Below are 27,437 nucleotides of genomic sequence, written 5' to 3'. Positions count from 1 at the left end.
TGGTCCCATAAGACCTTACCACAAATTTCCAAATTTTTCATATCTTACAATAGCTGTGGAACAAAAATAATATTAAAATCAATGTCCTCGTTCAGTCACAGTTGTTGTTGCTTTCAGTTCAAAGATTAGTTCAATGAAGTTACCCACGTACCATGTTAGCTGCACAAAGAAAAGGTTTTGTACTATCCTCACGAGTTGCATAGTGTGTTGGGCTTTTTAATAGGCAACCTCTTTCTCAACAATCTTTTGTCCGCGGTACATCGCTCTGCACAGCCTTCTGGGTAAAGGAGCTCCATAGAGCTATTTGTGCTTCAAATCGTGAACGAAACAGTGAGGCTTTTGTACACTGCACAGTGTGTTAACATGTCTTGAACGCTTAAGAGTATTTCAAGTTTAACCTGTACCCTTATTGTCACTTTACGGCAAGGACTGTCAGCACGAGACGTTGCCAGCTAAATTGACGTACACTACATCGCCATCATCCGAGCAGTCAGCTTCAATCGTAAGACATAAACCACAAAGATCTGCCTAGTAATGGTCGCCAGCTGTGTACACCGGCCTCTACCCCGACGAGATTGCGGCAGACGTACTCATTGCCATTTTGGAGGCAACGGGGAGAACTATGCAGACACAGACAGCAGGTGCTCTCCTCTACACCACCTATTTTGTTTCTAGGCGTCCACTTCTAACAACATTACAAACCCTCCAGCACAGTAGTGAACAAAGAGGGTGGACAAGGGAACTCTTGGAAGAGGACCTGAGTCAGTGGCGTTGAATTCTCTTCACCGGCTTGTGCAGAATTTGTCCGATACCTTATGGTCGTTATAGAACAGTGTAGAGGAGGCCACGAACCGGTGTACGTCCTAGGCATGCTATCGCACGAGTTCAACAGCGATGTGAGTCAGGTTTTGGGCTGATGCCATGTACAAACGTTGCACTCCTCTCACAGCTATCAAGGGAAATGTGCATATGGTATCCGGTCATTTTGTAAAATAACTGTCACTGAATAAATCTGATGTTTCGGCCACAGTTGCGGTGGCCTTCCTCTGGGTCTACTGAGCCACCACACCCAGAAAATTGTTAGGTCAACTGACTACGGCTATGGAAGCCTATGTGGCTGACGGCTGTGCAGTATCAGTGCAGAATACTAGAATCTGTTGTCCAGCCCTACAGTCAACATTTCGGCGATGGGTTTCTTTCAAGACGATAATGGACCAGCACACGCCATTCCGAGGTTGAGAACACCTTCCTCCAGGAGACTGGAATCAACTGAATATAATGGTTTGTAGTATCTGCTATCATGAACCTGACTGAACATACTTCTGAAAAGTTGAAATTTGGAGTCCGTGGTCACAGTAGCCCTCCTCTCACAATGAATGATCTCATGACGACCGCTGCCATAGAGTGGGACAGCAACATCATGGCCACCTTGAGGACATCATACCAAGGGGGACGGGAGGAGGGGAGGGGGGGGGAGGAATATTCCAGGGCTCAGGGTGTGTCTAAATGGTACTGAACGTTACCCAGCAGCAGATCATAGATTACTTTTATAAGTATATTGGTGTTTTGCTTTTATGTCACAGTATTTTTTAAGACATAAGTTAATTATTTTGCGGTCATTCTTGTCTAGTGGGTAGAGGACTAGGTTCCTGCCCTGAAGGTCCCAGGTTCAATCCCAAACAGGGGTGGGAATTCCCCTCAATCCAGTCCCTCTGAAATGACCCAGAGCCAACTCAGCCTGCTATCAAATGAGTACCAGGGATTTTTCCTAGGGATACAAGGTGAGCGGGCGATAGGGTCGCTATTCTACTTGTGCCACAGTGAAGAAAAGCTGCACTCTACCTGCACTCTGGGCAATAACCCAGTCACGAACTACTACCACTTTACATTTCTTTTGTTACGGCGTAGAATAGTAAGGGTTAGAAATTGGAAAAAATTATTATAACTGATTCACAAAGCTACAGGCAAACTCAAGTCATGTCAGAGGCAGAGGTGGAAACGGGAAGCGAGTCATTATGTCGCAAGTGGGTCAGGTCGACGACACTGTCTGCCGAGTGCGGAATAAGCATTCAGCAGAAAAGAGGACGGAAAACCAAAGGAAGAGAGACAAGCATGTTCGTTAGCCCGTAATGCATGTTGCAAAAAACTGTATCCGTTTTAAAAGTCTGTTAAGTGAATGTAGCAGAATAAGGAAGACACATTCAGTCATTACAAGCCATGCTTTTCGTCATAGCCTCAAGCTAGCACACCGTCTTCAGGCCACGAGTGGCCTACCGGTGAAACGTCCCCTTAGAAAAATTTATACAAGACTGTGCTTAACCTGACACACAATATTTTGTTAGCGCAACGCAATCTGACTTTCAAAATTCCCTACAAAAGAATGGCCCTGACTAACATTAAACTATACCTTTCACAAATCACTTACCTCACAAAAATCTTCGCTGCTCAAGCTACTGCAATACAGGGGCGCCACTACTGCCAGCTAAATGAAAGATTCAAACTACTGAAGGCACTAACTACTGATAGGGATAGTTAGCAAATGAAAGATATTAATAGAGAACAAACAATGTATTTACCTTAATATCATCAAAAGTCATAATATATATAGCAGTTCATCACAAATTACAAAACTCCGCCATCTCTCTCCCCACATCCACCACTGCTGGCGGCTCACCTCCAACTGCGCAACGCTACGCGCTGTTCACATCCAGCTGCCGCTGCCCAACACTACAATGGCGAGTATTACAACAATGCAAAGCAGCCACAGACTGCACACAGCACAGCCAGTGATTTTCATACAGAGGTGGCGTTACCAATAAAAAAAAACCTAAACAGCCTACTTACATAGAGAAAACATAAACAGCCTACTTACATAGCGAAAACATAAACAGCCTACTTACAAACTATACCTTTCATAAATCACTTACCTCACAAAAATCTTCGCTGCTCAAGCTACTGCAATACAGGGGCGCCACTACTGCCAGCTAAATGAAAGATTCAAACTACTGAAGGCACTAACTACTGATAGGGATAGTTAGCAAATGAAAGATATTAATAGAGAACAAACAATGTATTTACCTTAATATCATCAAAAGTCATAATATATATAGCAGTTCATCACAAATTACAAAACTCCGCCATCTCTCTCCCCACATCCACCACTGCTGGCGGCTCACCTCCAACTGCGCAACGCTACGCGCTGTTCACATCCAGCTGCCGCTGCCCAACACTACAATGGCGAGTATTACAACAATGCAAAGCAGCCACAGACTGCACACAGCACAGCCAGTGATTTTCATACAGAGGTGGCGTTACCAATAAAAAAAACCTAAACAGCCTACTTACATAGAGAAAACATAAACAGCCTACTTACATAGCGAAAACATAAACAGCCTACTTACATAGCCCCCATGCTCCCCACAAAAAATTTTTACAAATGGTGTTGGGCACTGGCCAATACAGATTTGACAAAAATTTTTCACAATTACAGTAACAAAGATATAAAATGCACACACTTATTGATACAATGTTGGTCAAAAGCTAAAATTTTCTCACAGTCCATAAAGATAGTCCTGATCATTCATCATAATAGTAATTACAGTTTCTCATTAGTAAAAGAAATTGCACATAGAAGTAGTGGATTTCCATACAGTCTTGAAGAAGTAGTGTTGTCCTTCCAACGGAAAGACAGTGCTGACTCGACATGCAGACAGGTAATGGGCCACAACAGAGTAAACCCACAGCAGAGTCAGTCGACATTTTGAAGAATATTGGTAGTTAGGTCATCACAGAGCAGACCCACTGTAGTCCTGGTAGAAATTACGGTACTGGTGGGCCACCAGAGGTGCAGACCCACTGCAGTCCTTGTAGCAATTGGTGGGCCATCAAAGATGCAGACCCACTGTAGTCCTGGTAGAGACGGCCAGCAGCCATCTGTTGCAAATGTGCAGGTGCACAATCACCATCGAAGAGTCTTGCGGACAATATAGCAAGTCCATAAACCACCACTTGTGCACTCACAAAGTTTCTGGAATTGTCCTTAGATCCAGCAATGCTGTTATCCAGTCCCTTGCTGAATCATTAACACACGTGCAAACACTATCAGTCCCTACATCTCACATATTGTCCATATACTATGACCAACAGAAACGTGTGCAGTGAAATGTAATTAACAAGTTAATAATATCATGAACTGGTGACAATTACAATTTTATAACATAAGAATACAATAAAGGTACAAAATACATCATTAAAAATATAACAATATAGATAACATTTGTAGTACAGGCTTTACAAAAGAATAGAAATAGACATATACGTCAGTGTTACAGGAATTATGACATGAGTACATACATAGAAGATCAGAATAACTTGCGAAACATCAGCTTCACACGTGAGCATTTAAACAGAATGAATAATGTCTAACATCTTTACAAAGTAAATAACATATTATTAATGCCAATTATATTTGAGGATAACAGTATTCCTCATCATAGTGAATGTAGCTTAATATTAAAAGAGAAAAAAATTCTATGAAACTACACAGAGACAGGAAGAAAACAACTACACAAGGGTACACAAACACATAGTGGGATAACACCAGTAGGAAAGGATAGGGTTCGTTTTCAGTGTAACATTTGGTACTGCAGTCCAACCCAAAACTTCATATATCTTTCCTCTTATTTCATCCTTTGTTTCCACCAAAAAAATTCTATCTAAGCATGCTTTCTGTATTTATTTCACATATTTCTTACCTCATTATTTATTTCCAAGAAAATCCTACCTATACCTGCTTTCTGTACGTTTTTTGTATAGATTCTCAATGCATTTCTTCCAATTCATCGCAACTCATTCTCTTCTATAGTCTACCCCCTCTTAAGCTAACTTAAATCTACTGAGCTCAGATGCTGAACTAAGGGACGAGGCAATGCAGCAGCACAAAGCAATTAACACAAACATCAATGACAAAAATACAAATGCCAAAGCAATTGCAATATTACAACTAATATAGGGCACTGTGCAGCAAACAAAAAATAAATCTGGCTTAGCAGAGTAACACAAAAAAATGGTTCAAATGGCTCTGAGCACTATGGGACTCAACATCTGAGGTCATAAGTCCCCTAGAACTTAGAACTACTTAAACCTAACTAACCTAAGGACATCACACACACCCATGCCCGAGGCAGGATTCGAACCTGCGACCGTAGCAGTCCCGCGGTTCCGGACTGCAGTGCCAGAACCGCTAGACCACCGCGGCCGGCAGAGTAACACAAATTAAAGTTCAGTAGCACTATGCCTGGCAAACAGCAGCTTATATCGAAACATGATATAGCTCAAGCAGAGAAAATAGTACACTAAAGATAACAATGCAGATAAGGGAAATGTATAATCACATCTTAATGTCTAAGTAATTAAAGTGGTGCACCACAAGAAGTTATTCTACCATAAATATTACCAAGTAGTTGAAAAGAAAATTATGTATGCAGTTACTGTGAAGGTAAATGTCGTTTTGTGCTCCCTTATTTTTTTTGAAAAAAATTATTATTTACTCGATCTGTAGACAGAAAATATTTATATTAGTACATCTATAAAATTCTATTTTAACCAATGTTGCAGTGCAGCTAGAAACTAGATATTAAAAAAAAATAGGCAAACCAAGGCGTCAAACGTCATTCACGAGCCATATGGCATTTCATAAAGCAGTAAACAATCTTTCAACTAACAAGACAATAGACATAAAATGTTTCTCATCATTTCATTTCAGTAAATATCATAAATTAAGAACCTACAGTGTAATCATGTTTTCAAGTTCGACCGTGTCGTTTTTGCGATGCTTTCTACAAAGGAATGTCGATAGCGAGGATAATGGCCTCCCGCTTTTTTTTTCTACCTGTCCGCTGAAAGGCTAATGGCTTTTTTTCGGGCGGCTGTCACCCAGGTGGGTGCCCGCGACGCATTACGTGCAGGTGGTCACTTAACTTTCTTACGGAAATATTTACGACAGCAGTTTCCGCTACAGTGACAGTCTCACATAAAAATATTTCACAGGTCAAGAATTAGCGTTGCAAATCTGTAGAAACAAAATCCTATAAATATAAGTGTCCAAAAAAATTTTCGCCGGCATTGTGATACATTCACGCATTTACACACATTTCATAACTCTTAAAGTACGATTCTTGGTTTCCAACATCCTGTTTCACAAGTCAAGAGTCCCTACCCACTATTCATTACTCCTTACCTTATTACACATATACGTATCCATCGACACTCGTCAATATTTCGTCATTATAAATATGAAGCATAATCAAATAACTCATATAGCCTCAGCCTATTAATCATAAACATACCTCAGCAGCATAATACACATCGTCGTCGTAAAAATAACATCACAACACCTCAGTCAAATCTCAAAATCGTCGTAGCTTCCTCCAATAATTAAAAAAATTCTCTGCTCATGTCAAAAGTGTCATCTGCCTCAAACGTACTTTAAAAATCATGAATCCATACCAAATACATCATTCAAAGCTCTCATAGTATCACAATGGTTCCAAAAAAAATATGAACAGTTTACAAAGTACAGACAAAATACAATTTCATAAGTGTGAAGTTATCCAACTCTGTAATTGCGTAAACATCTGTCACTGACGTAGTAAAAAAAATGTTTGTTTTTCTGTCAAATAATCAGATAGCTGTGTAATTCTGTGTTAGAGAAATATGGTACCGATGTGTGAAGTTGTATAAGCAAATACCATATTAGCTAGGGCTCCTTTATGAAACGTCCCCTTAGAAAAATTTATACAAGACTGTGCTTAACCTGACACACAATATTTTGTTAGCGCAACGCAATCTGACTTTCAAAATTCCCTACAAAAGAATGGCCCTGACTAACATTAAACTATACCTTTCACAAATCACTTACCTCACAAAAATCTTCGCTGCTCAAGCTACTGCAATACAGTGGCGCCACTACTGCCAGCTAAATGAAAGATTCAAACTACTGAAGGCACTAACTACTGATAGGGATAGTTAGCAAATGAAAGATATTAATAGAGAACAAACAATGTATTTACCTTAATATCATCAAAAGTCATAATATATATAGCAGTTCATCACAAATTACAAAACTCCGTCATCTCTCTCCCCACATCCACCACTGCTGGCGGCTCACCTCCAACTGCGCAACGCTACGCGCTGATCACATCCAGCTGCCGCTGCCCAACACTACAATGGCGAGTATTACAACAATGCAAAGCAGCCACAGACTGCACACAGCACAGCCAGTGATTTTCATACAGAGGTGGCGTTACCAATAAAAAAAAACCTAAACAGCCTACTTACATAGAGAAAACATAAACAGCCTACTTACATAGCGAAAACATAAACAGCCTACTTACAAGTTTAATGTTAGTCAGGGCCATTCTTTTGTAGGGAATTTTGAAAGTCAGATTGCGTTGCGCTAACAAAATATTGTGTGTCAGGTTAAGCACAGTCTTGTATAAATTTTTCTAAGGGGACGTTTCATATGGCGACCCTTAGCCAAGGATACCTCACTGGAATCTTCTGACTTTTTCTTGTAGTTTGTGTAATTAGTGTAGCTATTGTTTATTGCTAGCGCGTAATTGTAGAGAGAATCTCCTTTGTAGTTGCAGTCTTTCATTGTTGTTGTGGCATGCATGTTAATTTGCACCAAGTATTTCGCTGCTGCGCTTGCAATTAACGAGATATTATTTTCAGTACTATGTTAATGTGTTCTCTTATTTTGCTCTTCAAATTGTGCTTTTCTGTGTTATCGTGTGAAATATTGTGACAATTATGGCGTGTGAAAAACGTAATACTAGGCTCCAAAGTAAACTGAGAAATGACAGTGAAGACGAAAGCAGTGTGTTAGCGCCGCAGAGTAATGAATTAACTAATGTTCAAAGTAGTAATTTGGTAATTGCGCATAGGGAAATGGAGCGGGCGGCAAACAATGGTGTAGACAGTGAAACAGGTAGTGAACAGGGAAGCGTTATCGATCGATTGGTAGGCTACAGCTCGCCTCAGGAATCGGGAATGACAGAACACAATATTGCAAATACTGCAGACTCAGGTTTTGGGTTCCCACCGTTTTCTCAAATGAGTCAAGACACATTTTCCACTTGTCAAAATGTGAATGTTGCCGGTGCAACTTCACTGCCGAAAAGCACTGAGGAACATGTTTCAGACACCAGTGCATTGTTATTACAATTAATGCAACAAATGGGACAAAAGCTTGAAAAGTTAGACACAATGGAACAACATCAGAGACAAACACAGCAACAGTTAGACACAATGGAACAAAATCAGAGACAAATACAGCAAAAGCTTCAAAAGTTAGACACAGTGGAACAAAATCTTAAAAAGTTAGACTCATTGGAACAAACACTTGAACAAACACGTGAAGAATTAACTTCTGAGTTACATAACATTGAATCGAAATGTCAAAAAGTCTGTAATGACGCAAAAACACAAATTTGTGAGCATTTTCAAACTATTTTTTCGCGGCATGAAAATGCATTACAGAATCACGAAGCAGCCATAAAAGAACTGCAAATTATTGTTCATGAAAATCATGAGACCTTGCAAGCTAAATTTGACTCAGTTGCATCTACCGATTCGGTTACGCAACTTGCAAAAACTCAGGAAAACTTTAAGGACACAGTAGATACTCTGAAACTTGGTTCAGAAAAACACACTGAAGAAATAAGGACACTATCGGAGAAAGTAGCCGAACTTTCGGATCAGGTCACTAACTTATCTACAAAGGTAGATGATAATCTGATTGACGCAAGACCGGTAGTCTTTAATGACACAGAAGAGTACGAACAAATTAGGAAATTCAAACAAAATCAGAATCAAATTAATACACAACACCAAAGAGAAATCCGGGAAGTACAAGATCAGCTGACACAGGTAATACAAGAATTACGTATTTCAGAGGACACTCAAAAATTTATACAAGACTGTGCTTAACCTGACACACAATATTTTGTTAGCGCAACGCAATCTGACTTTCAAAATTCCCTACAAAAGAATGGCCCTGACTAACATTAAACTATACCCTTCACAAATCACTTACCTCACAAAAATCTTCGCTGCTCAAGCTACTGCAATACAGTGGCGCCACTACTGCCAGCTAAATGAAAGATTCAAACTACTGAAGGCACTAACTACTGATAGGGATAGTTAGCAAATGAAAGATATTAATAGAGAACAAACAATGTATTTACCTTAATATCATCAAAAGTCATAATATATATAGCAGTTCATCACAAATTACAAAACTCCGCCATCTCTCTCCCCACATCCACCACTGCTGGCGGCTCACCTCCAACTGCGCAACGCTACGCGCTGTTCACATCCAGCTGCCGCTGCCCAACACTACAATGGCGAGTATTACAACAATGCAAAGCAGCCACAGACTGCACACAGCACAGCCAGTGATTTTCATACAGAGGTGGCGTTACCAATAAAAAAAACCTAAACAGCCTACTTACATAGAGAAAACATAAACAGCCTACTTACATAGCGAAAACATAAACAGCCTACTTACACTGGGACTATCCGACCGCCGTGTCATCCTCAAAGGAGGATGCGGATAGGAAAGGCGTGGGGTCAGCACACCGCTCTCCCGGTCGTTATGACGGTATTCTTGACCGAAGCCGGTACTATTCGGTCAAGTAGCTCCTCAATTGGCATCACGAGGCTGAGTGCACCCCAAAAATGGCAACAGCGCATGGTGGCTGGACGGTCACTCATCCAAGTGCCGGCCACGCCCAACAGCGCTTAACTTCGGTGATCTCACGGGAACCGCTGTATCCACTGCGGCACATAGCCTCAAGCTGGCTCCCTTTAAATTCTCCAGCTCTCCAGCTCTTGTCGTGAGTCGATCACTGAGACTGATGGCATTCACAGCAACAGCATTTGATTCCATGATTTCGATACTGAAGTGAATCTAGATTCCATCAAGTGAATCTAGATGCTCCAGCACAGTCTGTGAACTAGCCAGAGATGTACTCAAGATGATGGTCTTCACCGGATGATATTCATGCTGCTCGCCGTCTACCATCTTCTGATGGAGAAGCTGACAGTCTTCCGACAACACCACATCACAGAATGCTGCAGGTACTAGACTTCAATTCGGAAGCCAGCAACAAGGCCTCTTGGGGTCCTCATCAAAGAGTGCTGCAGGTACCGCACTTCAGTGGGGTGTAGAGGAAAGGTGCCTATTATGCGATAGTTCCCTAATATGAGACACCCCAACTGTGCTCATTTTAGGGGTTGCACTCTGGTGGAGAGTTTCTTAAACACGTCTATTGCGTGTCAGACGACGACACAGTTGAGCCGGACACAGTACGTAGAGGTTGATACAAAATTTCTTGTGTTTGGGGTTTTTGCGACATCGGTGTTGAGACAATATTTCAGCTTAAAGGTGAGTGGATATTACTGTTGTTGTGATTTGTAATGGTATTACCTATAATTATTGGCAATTAGGTTCATTTTCCAACGAACGTTGTTAGCAAGTGCGTTATTCTTTGTGTAAGATGGCGAAATTCCTAATATGCGATAGTATGGGGATCCAAATACGCGACAGTGTCGCATATTACGATACCTATCGCATATTGGGGGAACTCGTTCTCTCACGATTTTTTATATGTAATTTACGCAATACTATCATGAGATAACAATATTTCATCATTTTTGTAGTAAAATTTTGGCAACTGCGTTTATTTTAATTCGATTAAATTATCATAAACAGGGATTACTTTGACTAGTCTTATGATCAGAAATTGGAATGTTTTCTGGAACATGATGGACGGTGCACCTGCAGGATCAATATCAGCTTGTCATCCAAGTGGTTGGATACAAAATCACATTTTTACTCAGTGGTTTGGTCATTTTGTGAGTCATGTAAAGCCATCTTCAAATGACCCTGTCATTTTGATTCTTGGTGGGCATTATTCCCCCACAAAGAATCTCGATGTGTTAGATAAAGCACGTTAAAACAATGTTCATATTGTGTGTTTGCCACCTCACTCAACGCATAAAATGCAGCCACTTGACGTCGGATTTAAGGGGCCTTTGAAAACCTACAATGCCCAAGAGATAGAAACGAGGTTGGCAAGTAACCCAGGTCGTGTTATCACCCCATTATTAATAGCCAAGTTATTTGGGGCAGCTTACAACCGAGCAGCAACAATGGAAGCATCTGTGAATGCCTTCAGAAAAACAGGTCTCATCCCATGCAACAGAAACATCTTTAAGGAACATGAATTTTCAATTCATCGCCATGCTAACACTCTTCAAGAAAGAGGTGCCAAAAACGAAAATGGAACTACTGATGGTGATGGTCAAGCTGTCAGCCCAGCAGACATCAGACCTCTACCACACATCGCAAAACCACCTGGAGTTAGTCAAATAGGTCAAACATCGCGTTCGTGCTCTGCTGCGTTACTAACTTCAACTCCTTATGTGAAGCAACTGCAAGAATCTAAACAGAAGAAATCAGAGGCTGAAGCTAAGAAAGCAGCGAGAAAGTTATTTGGGGAGAAGAGTGGAAAATCTTCCAATCGGAGACCTAAAGCAGAAGAATCGTCTAGTGACTCGGCATCCGATGTCCATCTTGATGACTGTGGGGATTCAGGCACCAGTGATGACGATGACGCGGAGTGTCTGTTCTGTACTGGGCGCTTTTCTGAAGGGAAACACGGGGAGGAATGGGCACAGAGCACGGAATGTTACCGCTGGGCTCATGAAGATTGCGGTGTCACAGAAGACAATTTTGTTTGCCCCGGCTGTCGTAAATATACACCTAAGTAGTGTGAAATGAGTGAAGGATAACAGAAATGAATGAACATGTAAAAATTGTATATTCATATGTCATTATTATGTAATAAAATAATTAAAGCAAAATATTATTAGTGTCTCATATTAGGAAACCTTGATCTCATCTCTACGAAATGCCTTGTTTGTGAATATTTAATAACTACTCTGAAAGATTGTTTATTACTGCAAATACGATAATTGTACGATAAAATTAAATGATGCAAGATCTTATTACCATCATAAAAAATACAATTGCACTTACTTTTAGGTCTTTCAAATGGGTTTACAAAAGTGTGTCTCATATTAGGCACCTTTCCTCTACGTTCCTGTTCAACGCTCAGATGCCATTGGGTGTTGAAATCTACCAGGGGAAGGGAGGAGATCAACTGACCCTACGACTATCGACATCAAGTACATCGCAGATGATCATCAAGCGTCATCGTAGAACTCGGAGTGGGACTAAGCACACTCTGCCGGCAACCGCCTGAGTCACAGGCATCACCTCCTGCTTGTCCAACCGCTGAGCTGACTCGACGGACGTCAGCTTGTAGCCAAAAAGTATCTGAACTAGGACCGGCCGAGGCTGCTACAGAAGAACGACGACTTATAAACAACTGAACTCTAACAGTGTTTTACTGGCATCGTTGACGCTTCACAGGTTCCCAATAGCTTTCGTGACTTCAAGCACAGGTGCCTCCGTCCAACCCTCTGTTCTTTTTAAGTTAATTCTTTCATTCTCTGCCCCCCTTGAATCTCAGCCCACAAACGTTCATAAAAATGCAGGCGGTGAAAACTTCTTTTTGATAAGTTTAGACCTTGTATACTATACCATATGAATTATTCGGTTATTATCTAACAGGAAATGAGCAAGCAGTATCTGCTATCTCTCTCGTGGCCTAACTATTTAGATTTGTGAAGTAATTTCTTTTGTATGTTCCAGATGTGTACCGACATATACTGGGGCGAGCCAGCTGATGCCACCGTGAGGGCGGCATCCAACCATACCGACGCTGGGCCTATCTACTACCACCTGTTCGATTACCGAGGACCGGAGATAGGCAACGGCACGTACGGTATGTCTGTTACACAACAACTAACAACGAACAAGACGATTCAAAGTGACACTGTTCCCCTTCAACCCCTTCTCCTCTGTCATTAAGCACCTGCTCTCACTCTTTAGCCTTTGATTAAAAAGATTAAAAAATGCTTTGACAAACTATTGTTTGATGAGTTGTTTAGCATGTGGTATTGAAATTGTAAGGATGGTGGAGCTGTGATTAAGCTAAAAGACCCTGGTCCAGAAACTTCTGTGTCGAAAGTCATAAGCGGAATCGTTCTGAGGTGGGCTGCAAAATGCATGCATTCGTCCATTAGAAGACACGTGTGTCACGTTGACCAGGATGGTTGGTTGGTTTGGGGGGAGGGGACCAAACAGCAAGGTCATCGGTCCCATCGGATTAGTGAAGGATGGGGAAGGAAGTCGGCTGCGCCCTTTCAGAGGAACCATCCCGGCATTTGTCTGTAGCGAATCAGGGAAATTACGGAAAACCTAAATCAGGATGGTCGGTCGCGGATTTGGCTGTCGTCCTCCCGAATGCGAGTCCAGTGTGCTAACCACTGTCGAGGATGAACAAGTACTCATAGTTCTTAAGGTGTCCATTTTAGAGCACATGTTTAATAGACACTTTTTTCTCGTTTTGGTCCACACTACTTACTACCTCTGAAATTTGCTTACCCTACAATCTCTCAGTAAAGGAGATGTGTTTTCCAGTATCGAGGATGAGCAAGTGCTCATAGCTCGTAAGGTATCCATTTTAGGGCCCAAGTTTACTAGACTTTTTTTCTTGTTTTGGTGCACACTCACACTTTTGAAAGTTCCCTATCTCGTAATATTAGTAACAACAGACCGATCCGTGTATTCCACTGTGAAACATACCAGAAAGTTTTTCGCTTATAACTTTCGACCCCGTTGTTTCCACCACAGCCCCTTACCTCCAACTGATACATTTACCCTTATCTATCATCCCTGAAAGTTTGTAATGTCAGCACGAAATCACCTTGTAGACAACATTGGAGAGGAAGTGCTACGAGGAAGGATGTGGGATGAATATTGTGAAGGGCCAAGAAACGGAATATACTTGAAATAAGTGGTTGTAGATCCGTCATAAGATGCATTGAGAAGTATCTCTTTTTATTTCTTGATGACGACTAGTTTCGGACACTTGTGTCCGTTTTCAAACCATTCATATCCTAGGTGTGACAAGTACAGATGATGTCATATGTACAAAAACCGCCCCTGCAGTGATGATCAAAGTGGCATTATGGTAGACTCAAAAACAGTAAACAGATCACATAGGACGGTCCTCAGAAAACTCCTGGCAGAACAGAGCACGAAACATGTTGTGCCGGGGGGGGGGGGGGAGGGGGGAGAGGGGGGAAGGGGGGAGGGGGGACAGGTGGGGAGGTGTACGATAAAAACACATCGGTATCGAATTGTTCTCGTCTCAAGGATATCAGTGACGGCGCTTCTGCTGTTTCTGTGTGCTCTGCCGAAGTGGGTTGCAGGTCGCATCATCTGTCGTACTGTATTTCATATCATCTCGATGTGAACTGCTCCATACGGTTATTTTCGTTGACATTTTATTTCAGAATTTTCCGTAAATTTTTGGCATTTCCTAAACATAATTTTGCATAAAATTCCACTTGGGGCCGAACCGCACAGTAACCCCGGTTTCGGTGTGGAGCAGCGGTGGGGTGGGTGGACTGCTGTGGCCTGTTGTGGGGTTGTGAACCACTGAGGGCTACAGCGGGACGAAGCATCTCCATCGTTTCTAGGTCCCCGGTTCAATACATACATACAAACTGTAACCGCAAAAATAATTTCTTTACTCGAGATGGATGGTGTAGCTTATGCTTAAAGTCTCCTTATTGGATCTTTTTTGGGTTGTGGCAGGCGAACATCAGCTGTTTACAAATTATTATTACTGCTTACCAGCCTTTTTTTTTTTTTTGCCGGTAGGATTGGTGATTCTGTTATATCAGGTGGTTTGCAATTGTGGTGTATATGTTTTCAGTTTGCAGTGCTTTATGTGTACAGAGTAATTATTCTAAAATTTATGTTCGTTTTCACACATACGCTAAATGACCGTTATGGTGGTTAAACCGACGTATGTCTGTTTCACTGAATTTAGTTGAAGTTGTGCAGAGTGTATCTAATTTTGCTTTCCAGTGTCAGCACGAACCATCTCGTGGATGTAATAGAAAGTTTCTCTCTTCATCTCATATACTCGTAAAACTTATCTGGTTAATCCTGTAACTGAGGAAAGAGTGTACAGTGCTCATCACTTTCTGCACGAGACACATATAGCTCATTCACATGCATTCAGCGTCTTCGTAATAGCAACAGCCACAATCTAGCATTCGTCTTTAGTCACAGAGGCGTCCTGACACCCTTCACGCCCCTTGAGTTTAAAATATTTTCTAGCGTCCTTAATTGAACCTAACTGCCAAAAACTGACGTAGCTCAGTCGCACGAGTGATCAAACTGTCGTACGATGTTATCGGGCGACTTCTGGCGACGGTTTCTGGTATTCGTTGTCGGTACCACTATGAACGCGAACGAAGTTTTGGGGCGGAGAGGGGGGGGGGGGGGGGTACGCGGAGGTCCGTAGGTCCGTTCAACATTTGTGTGTCTCTACTTCTTGCAATCTCGTGGTAAAACAAAGTTGCGTTTGGGTGTACTTATAATTCGATACTGGATGAGCTGAGCTCTAACTATACAAAATAATTTACCAGGCAGAATGACAGACAAGAAAAGAAAAGTGACCTAGGAGACATAAGGAACCCCAGACTTTTCGACAGACGTAAAGAAAGACAACACACCTCACCTGGTCAAAAATGTAAAATGAATCTAATAAACGAGAGGAAAAAGCACAGCACTATTCACCTACAGCATTTATGTACTCTACCGCCAATGACTCGTTGACGACAAGCACGAGATACAAGATATCTTTTGGTGGCACCGCACGCCATAAAAAATGAACTTTTCAGGGCTTTCTGCATCCGAGTTCGGTTTCATCCATACCCACATTGAATCTGAATTCAGTACTGGAGCCGGCCGGAGTGGCCGAGCGGTTCTAGGCGCTTCAGTCTGGAACCGCGCGATCTCTACGGTCGCAGGTTCGAATCCTGCCTCGGGCATGGATGTGTGTGATGTCCTTAGGTTAGTTAGGTTTAAGTAGTTCTAAGTTCTAGGGGACTGATGACTTCAGATGTTAAGTCCCATAGTGCTCAGAGCCATTTCAGTACTGAACGTCATTAGACGCTGTTTAGTACATGCCCCTGCAAATCACCTCCAGCCGACGGAAATACATATAGTTTCAAAGGCAAGTGCAAAACACTCAAATGACTTAATCTTTAAAAGGTGAGAATAAATTAAATGTGAGTGGTGCTTGAGGCTCAAGTTACTTTTGTGTCTGAGTAAATTGGAAAAGTGTACAGCAACGCCTGATGTCAGAAGCACGTTGGGCACCATGCTTACGGAATAGGTAATGATACAGCACCAGACTCCCTCGTGAGACATGTAACTATCCTTGTTGATTTGTTCTACTCATCCATTCCATTTTCGTGTGTATTCGGTTGTTGTTCCGGCGAGTGTATTATGATTTTCACCTATTCACTAGAAATCCTGTTCTCACTATATCTAACTTCAACCTATTCCTCGCTCCTCTTTAAATGTTTAACCTACCTACATGATTAAGGAATCGAACATCTAACATTCCGACCCATAGAATATCAGATTTGTTTTTCCTGGTGACATAATACAACCGAAACGGCACAATATGCCAAAATATTTGTTACCAACTTCCGATTTGAAATTCCGTAATTGATCACGTTGCCTTCAGTTTTCAGTAGAGCCCATTCTGTTCGTCCATCATGAGCTACTCAAAACGCATTTTTCCCAATAACGTCCACATCTACATCCATACTCCGCACTGCACCTTATGGCGTGTGGTGGAAGGAGCTTCTGAACCCATTCTCATTTCCTTCCATCTTGTTGCATTCGCAGTAGGCGCGTAGTAGTGACTGTCGCTAAACCTCCGTATGAGCTCTAATTTATCTGATTTTCTTGTCGTGGTTATTTCGTGAAACGTTTATAGGAGGAAGTGTGAGTAATATGTTACACTGTTCTCAGTGGAACACGCTATCAGAATGTTTCAACAGGAAAACGCTCCATGATGCAAAACTCCTCTCTTGTAACATCTGCCGCCGGCGTGTGCTGAGCATCTCTGACAAGGGGGCCTCGCCTATTCGTCATCACCGATTTCGTCCCAGTTTGTAGTATGCTAGCTTTTGGCCACGACTTCGTCCTCGTGGATATCGAACTCGCACGACTTTTGAAAAATCCTGAATGTTATTATCGGTGAGAAAAACGGATGTAAAAAAAATCGTGGTCAAGCTGCCAAAAGAACGCAACGGAGATTTTTGGTGTCAACTCGACAAACTTATCAACGCTAATATTTACACCGATTCAAGAATGTATATGGGTAACGGTATTAAACTGTTAACATTATAATTATTATTATTATTGTTATTGTGATAAAACGTTCAAAATACTACTTTTTACGAACTCTATCATTTCTAACCTGGTTTATTTAGTATAGTTTTATAAAACTTCCGCTGTCCCGATTTTTTTTCTTCCAATATAATGAAATGATCCGTACACGAAACTGAGTCCATCCACATCCAGAAAAAAATTTGCCAATTTTACTCATTTTCACGTACAACTTACACTTGACCAATTATGGCAAAGCTGTTTTCACTAAAAAGCGTCTAAAGGTTCCTAAGACAGCTTTCCTGCGTTTCCTGTGGAGCCGGCCGGTGTTGTCGAGCGGTTCTAGGCGCTACAGTCTGGAACCGCGCGACCGCTACGGTCGCAGGTTCGAATCCTGCCTCGGGCATGGGTGTGTGTGAGGTTCTTTAGTTAGGTTTAAGTAGTTCTAAGTCTAGGGGACTGATGACCTCAGAAGTTAAGTCCCATAGTGCTCATACCCATTTGAACCATCTCCTATGGATTCCGATTTCCCCGTACTGACACAGATAAAAAAAAAAACACACTGTATGCATAGATAACACGGCCTCTAGGTGGCGTATCAAGATGAGACACGGGCCAGATTTTAAGGTAGAACTCCAACAATGCAACTATGAAAACCACATCCAATTCGTGCAGTAGTTTCTGCGTAATTCGCTTAGAAACATAAGGACATACAGACAGACAGACAAACAAACAAAAATTCTAAAAATAATTGTTTAGCTTCTTTTACTGTTATAAAGATCCCTCGTATTAAGTGTCTCCTATGTACAGAAATGGGCCAGATACATTTGTATTAATGTAAGGATATAGATAATACGTCAGTTGTTGATCGACTCAAAAGTATATGATATTAAAGTTTAATGTCCGGGTCATTGATGTCATTAGAGGCAGCGATATACTCCAGTTAGAGAGGCATGTGTCGTTGAAACTAGTTTTGACTTTAACAGATCTGTCTCAGTAGCCGCCGTAGCGGTTCAGACAGTGACGTAAAACCTGGTCAGGATGCCGAAACATAGTTTCTATGTTTACTTTCCTCTGAAAAGCCGAAATCGTATACACTTCATAATAGTTTATTTTTAAATTTAATTTTGGTGTAAGATTAAACCACAGCCAGACTTTCTGTTATGTAGGCACACGCCACGCCTCTCAAAGCAGCATGGTCTTCTACTCGTCTAGTGATGGCGTGCCGGACCCGAACACAACGTTTGGTCAGTTGAGACTGACCATGCTACGGCTGTGGAGCAACTTCATTAAGAACGGGTAAGTAATGAACCAGTGCTATGTTTTTTTATACTACAACAGGTAATGTAGTTATTTCCTTTCTTCTTTTTCTACCATCGCATCAGTATCTCTCGGCCCTTGTAGTATAAAGAGCCCATAGGCAATAGATAAATCTGCTGAGGCACATGGAGCGACTAAAAAAGAAGACAATGGCCAGGCGATCTAAAACCACAACTAGTTCGCAATTGGCTGGCAGCACAGTTCGCATATAGCACAACTCTGAAATGAAAAACTGCAATTGCCGTGTGCGAACTTCGAGTAGAGGAAGTATTGTTTGTTGCACACGAGCATCTTTCGGTTACACCCGGCATGTGACTATAGATTCAAGTTCAGAGGAAGATATGGATCACAGTTATTACACACGAATGAGAAAACGAATATGCTGCATTCATCTATACATCCAAAGAAACTTAAACTGAAGATTGCATGTATCATACAAGGAACTGTAACAGAGTCGTCATTCATATCTTTTTATACGAGGGAGGATCGGAAAGAAACACACAATAACTTTTATCTTCTCAGGTATTTCAGCTGGAATACTGAAATTTCACGTCGATATAGTTTGAAGCCTGCGGCTATAGAAGGTCTTTTGTTTTCATGTGCAGCTTTAGTGAGAGAAGCCTGAACTACGAAGTAAACATGGCATTCCTGTGCAGCTTTAGCGAGAGAAGCCTGAACTACGAAGTAAACATGGCGCGCATGTTACTGTCGTCAACTTGTGAAGAGCAGTGAAGTGTAATTCCATATTTGTTGGCCAAAGGTCATAAACAGCGTGAAATTGACAGGGACATGCTTGGCGTGTATGGGGACGACTCTATGGAGCGTAGCAATGTCACCAGGTGGTGTGCAATCCTCCGAGAAGCCCTGTGAGCCACTAAGATTCGCCACGCTCCGCCCGCGGCCAGCAACAGCTGCAACCTCGCAGGATGTCGGAGCAATTGAGGCAGCAATTTTGAACGACCTTATCGCAGCAGTGCAACATTTACTATGGTACGGTGTACGGCGATGTTCATGACAGGTTGAAATATCGTAAAGTTAGTGCTTGCCAGGTGCCTACGAACCCAACTCACAACCACAAGAGCCAGCGAATGATGACAATCTGGGTTCACTTGACGCGTTATGCTGAAGAAGGGCATGATTTTCTGGAAGGAATCTTCACTGTTGAAGGGTGGTGGGCATGCCACTACATCCCCTAAACCAAGCAGGCCCTTATGGAGTGGAAACATGCCGGTTACCCAATACGAAAAAAATTCACAGCTACTCAATTTGCTAGGAAGGTGGTTGCGGCAGTGTTCTGGGATATGTATGGTCTGTTACTGATGGACTTTGCTGATACAGGACCACTGTGAATTCTGCAGCCTACATTAAACCTTTGGTTGAGTTCCGCCGTGCCCTTCGTGGCAAACGCCACAACAGTAATGTTGACAGTGTCAGACTTCTTCTTGAGAACGCTAGCACCCATGCTGCTGCTCCTGTTCGAGAGAAAATCGCCATATTTGGGTAGAGGTGTTTCATCATCCACCATACACTCCTGACCTTGCACCGTCGGACTTTCATCTGTGTCGTCCCATGAGGAAATTACTGACCGGCAAACGCTTTGGGATGGATCTGGAAGTGGAATCAACAGTCTTTTAGATGGATATACTCCAATCAAACGGACTTTTACGAACGGAGCATATTGAAACTGGTACCACAATAGGAGAAAAGTGTTGAGAACGTTGGTGACTATATAGAAAAGTAGGTACATGAAGTGAGTTCATTTGTGATTTTTTTTTTTTGTTACCTATGAAACTTTTTGGTAAGAAATTTGCTGAGCGTTGCTTTCCGATCTTCCCTCATAGAACGACTGATCAGTACTGTAGTGATTTCGCGTAGTTGATTTCTTCCGCCATAGCACAGATAATCTAACACTTGGTTCAAGAATCATAAAAGAAGGTTGTACACCTGGAAGAATCCTGGAGATACTAAAAGGTATCAGATAGGTTATGTAATGGTAAGACAGAGATTTAGGAACCAGGTTTTAAATTGTAAGACATTTCCAGGGGCAGATGTGGATTCTGACCACAATCTATTGGTTATGAACTGCAGATTGAAACTGGAGAAACTGCAAACAGGTGGGAATCTAAGGAGATGGGACCTGGATAATCTGAAAGAACCAGAGGTTGTACAGAGTTCCAGGGAGAGCATAAGGGAACAATTGAGAGGAATGGGGGAAAGAAATACAGTAGAAGAAGAATGGGTAGCTCTGAGAGATGAAGTAGTGAAGGCAGCAGACGATCAAGTAGGTAAAAAGGCGAGGGCTAATAGAAATCCTTGGGTAACAGAAGAAATATTGAATTTAATTGATGAAAGGAGAAAATATAAAAATGCAGTAAATGAAGCAGGCAAAAAGGAATACAAACGTCTCAAAAATGAGATCGACAGGAAGTGCAAAATGGCTAAGCAGGGATGGCTAGAGGACAAATGTAAGGATGTAGAGGCTTGTCTCACTAGGGGTAAGATAGATACTGCCTACAGGAAAATTAAAGAGACCTTTGGAGAGAAGAGAACCACTTGTATGAATATCAAGAGCTCAGATGGCAACCCAGTTCTAAGCAAAGAAGGGAAGGCAGAAAGGTGGAAGGAGTATATAGAGGGTTTATACAAGGGCGATGTACTTGAGGACAATATTATGGAAATGGAAGAGGATGTAGATGAAGACGAAATGGGATATAAGATACTGCGTGAAGAGTTTGACAGAGCACTGAAAGACCTGAGTCGAAACAAGGCCCCGGGAGTAGACAACATTCCATTAGAACTACTGATGGCCTTGGGAGAGCCAGTCCTGACAAAACTCTACCATCTGGTGAGCAAGATGTACGAGACAGGCGAAATACCCTCAGACTTCAAGAAGAATATAATAATTCCAATCCCAAAGAAAGCAGGTGTTGACAGATGTGAAAATTACCGAACTATCAGTTTAATAAGTCACAGCTGCAAAATACTAACGCGAATTCTTTACAGACGAATGGAAAAACTGGTAGAAGCGGACCTCGGGGAAGATCAGTTTGGATTCCGTAGAAATGTTGGAACACGTGAGGCAATACTAACCTTACGACTTATCTTAGAAGAAAGATTAAGAAAAGGCAAACCTACGTTTCTAGCATTTGTAGACTTAGAGAAAGCGTTTGACAATGTTGACTGGAATACTCTCTTTCAAATTCTGAAGGTGGCAGGTATAAAATACAGGGAGCGAAAGGCTATTTACAATTTGATCAGATGGCAGTTATAAGAGTCGAGGGGCATGAAAGGGAAGCAGTGGTTGGGAAAAGAGTGAGACAGGGTTGTAGCCTCTCCCCAATGTTATTCAATCTGTATATTGAGCAAGCAGTAAAGGAAACAAAAGAAAAATTCGGAGTAGGTATTAAAATTCATGGAGAAGAAGTAAAAACTTTGAGGTTCGCCGATGACATTGTAATTCTGTCAGAGACAGCAAAGGACTTGGAAGAGCAGTTGAACGGAATGGACAGCGTCTTGAAAAGACGATGTAAGATGAACATCAACAAAAGCAAAACGAGGATAATGGAATGTAGTTAAATTAAATCGAGTGATGCTGAGGGAATTAGATTAGGAAATGAGACACTTAAAGTAGTAAAGGATTTTTGCTATTTAGGGAGTAAAATAACTGATGATGGTCGAAGTAGAGAGGATATAAAATGTAGACTGGCAATGGCAAGGAAATCGTTTCTGAAGAAGAGAAATTTGTTAACATCAAGTATAGATTTAAGTGTCAGGAAGTCGTTTCTGAATGTATTTGTATGGAGTGTAGCCATGTATGGAAGTGAAACATGGACGATAACTAGTTTGGACAAGAAGAGAATAGAAGCTTTCGAAATGTGGTGCTACAGAAGAATGCTGAAGATAAGGTGGGTAGATCACGTAGGTATTGAATAGGATTGGGGAGAAGAGAAGTTTGTGGCACAACTTGACTAGAAGAAGGGATCGGTTGGTAGGACATGTTTTGAGGCATCAAGGGATCACAAATTTAGCATTGGAGGGCAGCATGGACGGTAAAAATCGTAGAGTGAGACCAAGAGATGAATACACTAAGCAGATTCAGAAGGATGTAGGTTGCAGTAGGTACTGGGAGATGAAGAAGCTTGCACAGGATAGAGTAGCATGGAGAGCTGCATCAAACCAGTCTCAGGACTGAAGACCACAACAACAACAGCACAGATAATATGCCGGCACACTACATACATTATACAGGCCACATGAAATTCTATTACCTCTTCATACCACGTTTTCTCTGTCTAACCCTACTGCAGTAAGTTGTCTGGGAGCTCATAGGTGTATGAAATGGGATATTTTTCCGTTTCCTGTACAAAACTATGATAACTTGCTCGTTCACCTTCGAATGAAACCAATACAGAGCTGTGTTCGAAGAAACGACGCAACTGAGATCGCTTGGCAAACGCGGGCGCCGAGTCGCTGGCAACTTTGCAGTCGCGCCGTCTGCGGAGCCCTGTTTTAACAACATAGTAGCAACTTTATTAGGAATGAGTAAGTGGAGAACACTTGCTGTATTTGATGCACTGTAACGAGGACCGGTTTAAGGAGCAAGGGGCACAAGCTGCCGCTTGGGGTGCCAAGCCGAGATTTCTATACAGTACATATCATAATTGGTAGCGTCCGGTTGGGGATCGAAGCTGAGAGGGGAGCCAGGGCCGCCCAAGTGCTGGATCTGTGTGCAGTGCGTATCACAATTTGTAGCGAAAACTGACACGAGTGAAAGCTTACGGCGCCAGATAATAAGCCGCTTGTGCGGAACAATGTTCTCGAACTGAATACAACAGTTAACGTAGTTTTTGCAATCTGTTACCAACTCGGACGCCAGCAGTTTTCATTTCAGTCGCTCCAGTGTGCGAGGGGCCTTAGACCACACACGATATCGCCTACAATCGGACGCCCGCTTTGATCCCCACGCGCAAGTCATTTACCAGTCAATTTCGAACGTCACTGCCGTTGAATTCTGCTGTGGTAAATGAGCTGCTATGTTTACCAGCAGCAGTTAATCTCTATGTGCCCATAAATGCTTGCAAAAATATAAGGAAATAAAAAAATTAACATTGCAACTTATTAAACTTGTTGTGAAACGGTTTTCTCGGAAACTGCAAGTATGTCACAGAATATATTACATTTTTCATTGACGTCAGGTATTCCCGTCTGTATCTCACGAATATAAAATCGTTACTATCTTTTTTAACTTGTCAATCTTGTAGTTTAATTTCAAGTAAGTACACAGTTGGTTTTGCGATCTCGATACTGGTATGTCTACAGAAATGCTACCAATTGTAGCACTACTGACTTCCACACTCTTGTAAATTGTGTGAAGGAGATTATAGTGATGTGAAATGACAAGGGGCTGCAGAACAGCTGTAGAACAGCTGAGACTTAAACGTTTAACTTAAAATGACCACCTAATAATACGGCACCTCATTCTGTATGCTTTAACACTGCGTCTAGTTGTTTCATAAATAAATCAAAATCACAAGATAGGGCCCTGTGTATACCACTACTGCTATCAACTTCCCATGAATTGTACTTCTGCAACACAAGTAAATGATAATCAATGCAAAATCTGAAGGTGTCATTGTTTTTATATTTGTATTTCTTCGTAATATACGCAGCAGAGGTAAATGCTGATTCATGAAAAGTCTAAAGGTGTAATTGTTTTTATGTTTGTATTTTTTCTTAATTCAAGTGGAAACTCCGGCTTCAACTTCTTATTTCAGAATGGTTTGTACTCCCTGAAAAACTATGGAGTATAATGTAAAGTACCTACTCTCTGTGAGCATAGCGAAATCAAAGAAGACTACACCGTCACGCTTAAGAACTAGGCAAATGAAATGCAGCTAGGAGACATATCGCCATAGATGGCCGATTTGTTGAATCAGATTCATCGGGGAATTAAGAGTGTTCAGCGATCAATCGCAGCAATCTGCGGACAGAGCGACCAAAAAACGGTCAACAATGCTAAGAAACGGTGGCGTTCTCCAACCACGAAGTTACCCCTTACTTTTCTATCAGCAGAATACCAAAAATTAGAAGGCATTTAATTTAGGCCATGCAGAAACTTCTCGGGAACAGAACGGTCAACATAAGCGTTGGCTATAGTACTTTATTCCTTTCTTTTTCTTATTCTTCTATTATATCATTAAAGCATCTTCATGTATTGCAAAATGTCGCTGCAATAGAGGCAATACATGTTCCTAATGCTTATATGGTTACTACAGTTTTGAATCGACGCAAGCAGCTTTGTTTCTTTATTCGTTTTCTCGGTTTATTTCTCATAATAGATGCGCTCAGATGATGGAAGCCAGGCGTTAAGAGAAGTCATAATTTACTCTGAACGCTTGATGGTGTTTAAACGAAAATTCACTTTATTCTGGGAACAACGTAAAGTAGCTACACAGCGTTAATAATATGGAAATAAATCATTGAGGATAATCAAACCAAAGTAACTAAACCATCATGTGTTTCTGTTCGCGAAATGTCTTTATTTTCGAATTTTTGTGCGCCTCATATTTACAACGATTCTCTTACAGTATACTCCTCGTTACCTATTTAATTTAATTCGCATTTTCAATTTTTCCTAGCCCGCTGTGGAATATTTCTTTTCTCAATACATCACACAAGTAATACGAAAGAATATGCAACTGTCACATTACAAACTGGAGTCCGAAAAGAGAAATCTAATTGTCATACTGCTATTACAATTCATACATACTATCAAATGCCAAAGTTTGCAGCATCAACAGTGAACAGAGAAGAGTGTATGATTTTAACAGATAAATGAGTCGTTAGTGAATATGAACCGAGCAAACTTCGCAAAAAAATTCTGGAAGCTATTGACAAACGCAGTTAACTGTTTTCTTTGCCGTAATATCAATAATATGGATCCTTACCTTTTATGAACGTTCTACCTAAAATAACTAATACTTGAGATCTAACCACCCTTTGTCAGAATGCAAAACACGGTCTGGAAGCATTCCTTCCGTAAGCGACTGTAACAGCTTTAAAATGCTTCTAATTCTGCAGTAACTTCAGTGGAATGCATAAAGAGAACTAACTTGTTACAATGGTTGCTCCTCATATGTCTTCTCTAGTTTATTGTTAATGAGTCACCGGTACTAAATGACACTCCTCACTCGTCGAGAGCTGTGGGGAAAAAAAAAACAGGGCTCCTCTCCCCCTGATAACAATGACTGTGGGTAGTGCTTTGAGGTTGTCATGTTTGGTGATTCTTTTGACAACACAGAATTTCTCGTCTCTTTCCATGTACAAGGAATTCATTCAAAACCCTGCAGCACTGAAATCAGGCAAGCGGTGTTTTCACATAGGAGTTAGACGATCCATGAAAAGAAATTCACAGTGTTTCCTGACTGATTTTCCGATCATTCTGATTTCGCGACACTCCGATTGGCACTTACCTCTACAGCTGGGAAATTATTAGAGGGCAGACAGGGGAGCAATACCAGAAAAAGAGCTGGATTTGAGTTTCGGGCGTCAGTTACGCTAATTTCCATTCTCTTTCATATTTTAGTAAAAGCTTTGAATGAGAGAAGCTTCTATGAAGGAATAAGCGGTGTGAAAAATGACTTACAAACCAAATTGATACTTTCTGGCAAACTCAAGAAATGGTTGTTAATATAGTGCACAGATATAGTGGCCTACTACCCCGTCCTACAAACCAACGCACAGTATACCCCTTGATGCAAGCAGGGCAGATTCACGTATAGTTCATTGCGTCAGGTCTCCAGATGAAGTGTACGATCTTCCAATAATAGGTTAATCACGCAATGTATATTCCTCCATCACAATGCAGTCGCTACTCAACGATATACGACAAGTATGTAGAAGTAAATTTTCATTTCAGCAGGTGATCAGACTACAGCATAGAAATGGAAGTGCAGTTATTATACTACTGACACACAGCCAACTGCCACCACACACCTTCAGTAAATGTACTTGTACCAGCCCGCACAACACTCTTGAGCTATAAATGATTGTGACCTTTGTTTCTTTTACAGAACACCATCCCCGGAGGGTGAGGAGTTTCTCTGGGAGCCTTTTGATAACACAAACCTTTACTACGTGCACATCACAGACACAGTCAATCTGGAGCAAGCCGTGTTCAAGGAACGCATGGAATTCTGGCAACAGAATATCCCACTCTGAAGTTTAAGTAATTGCTGATAACTGCAATTGCTGTGCATGACTACATTTGCGCACTGTTGTTCACTCTATGTGTCTATCCTCACAATTTAGATAATGTACGAGCATTATTGATCTGTTAATTTGGACTTACGTAGTTCATGAGAAGAAAGTGTCCTGTACTGATTTCATACCTCAAAACAGAATACCTTATTGAATAAAGAAAAGAAGTAGAAAATTTTTGTATTATCTTTCTGAGTAAAAACTACTGACACAATGTACATCTGAACCAGTCAGCTATAAAACAGAGATTATGGCATACTAGGTGTAAAACAAAGCACAGGCCTATAGCTAGACAGATGCTCAATGAAACACGTTTAGCTGTCAAGAGAGTAATGCCTGAAGCTTTCAATGACGAGCGAAGCAGAATATTGTCAAACGATGGCACCAAAGTTAGCATCCAGTCCGTATCGAATGAGGCAGGAACTGAAACTGAGAATAGGAAAGCAAAAGCTGAAATGTT

General features: G+C 41.4%; 1 protein-coding gene across 1 annotated transcript in view; it reads left to right on the top strand.

The window, feature by feature from the left end:
• Positions 1 to 26,938, top strand: part of LOC126412970 (venom carboxylesterase-6-like) — a 174,099-nt gene extending 147,161 nt beyond the window's left edge. Inside the window, exons 8-10 of the mRNA XM_050082861.1 lie at positions 12,785 to 12,917; positions 18,568 to 18,697; positions 26,791 to 26,938. Of these exons, the coding sequence (XP_049938818.1) occupies positions 12,785 to 12,917; positions 18,568 to 18,697; positions 26,791 to 26,938 (411 nt within the window). The remainder of the gene's footprint in view (positions 1 to 12,784; positions 12,918 to 18,567; positions 18,698 to 26,790) is intronic.
• Positions 26,939 to 27,437: the final 499 nt, after the last annotated feature.

Source organism: Schistocerca serialis, chromosome 7 (assembly GCF_023864345.2).
Source record: "Schistocerca serialis cubense isolate TAMUIC-IGC-003099 chromosome 7, iqSchSeri2.2, whole genome shotgun sequence".
NCBI classification, from domain to species: Eukaryota; Metazoa; Arthropoda; class Insecta; order Orthoptera; family Acrididae; genus Schistocerca; species Schistocerca serialis.
Note: the sequence above shows the minus strand (reverse complement) of the source record. Positions and strands in the feature narration are given on the sequence as shown.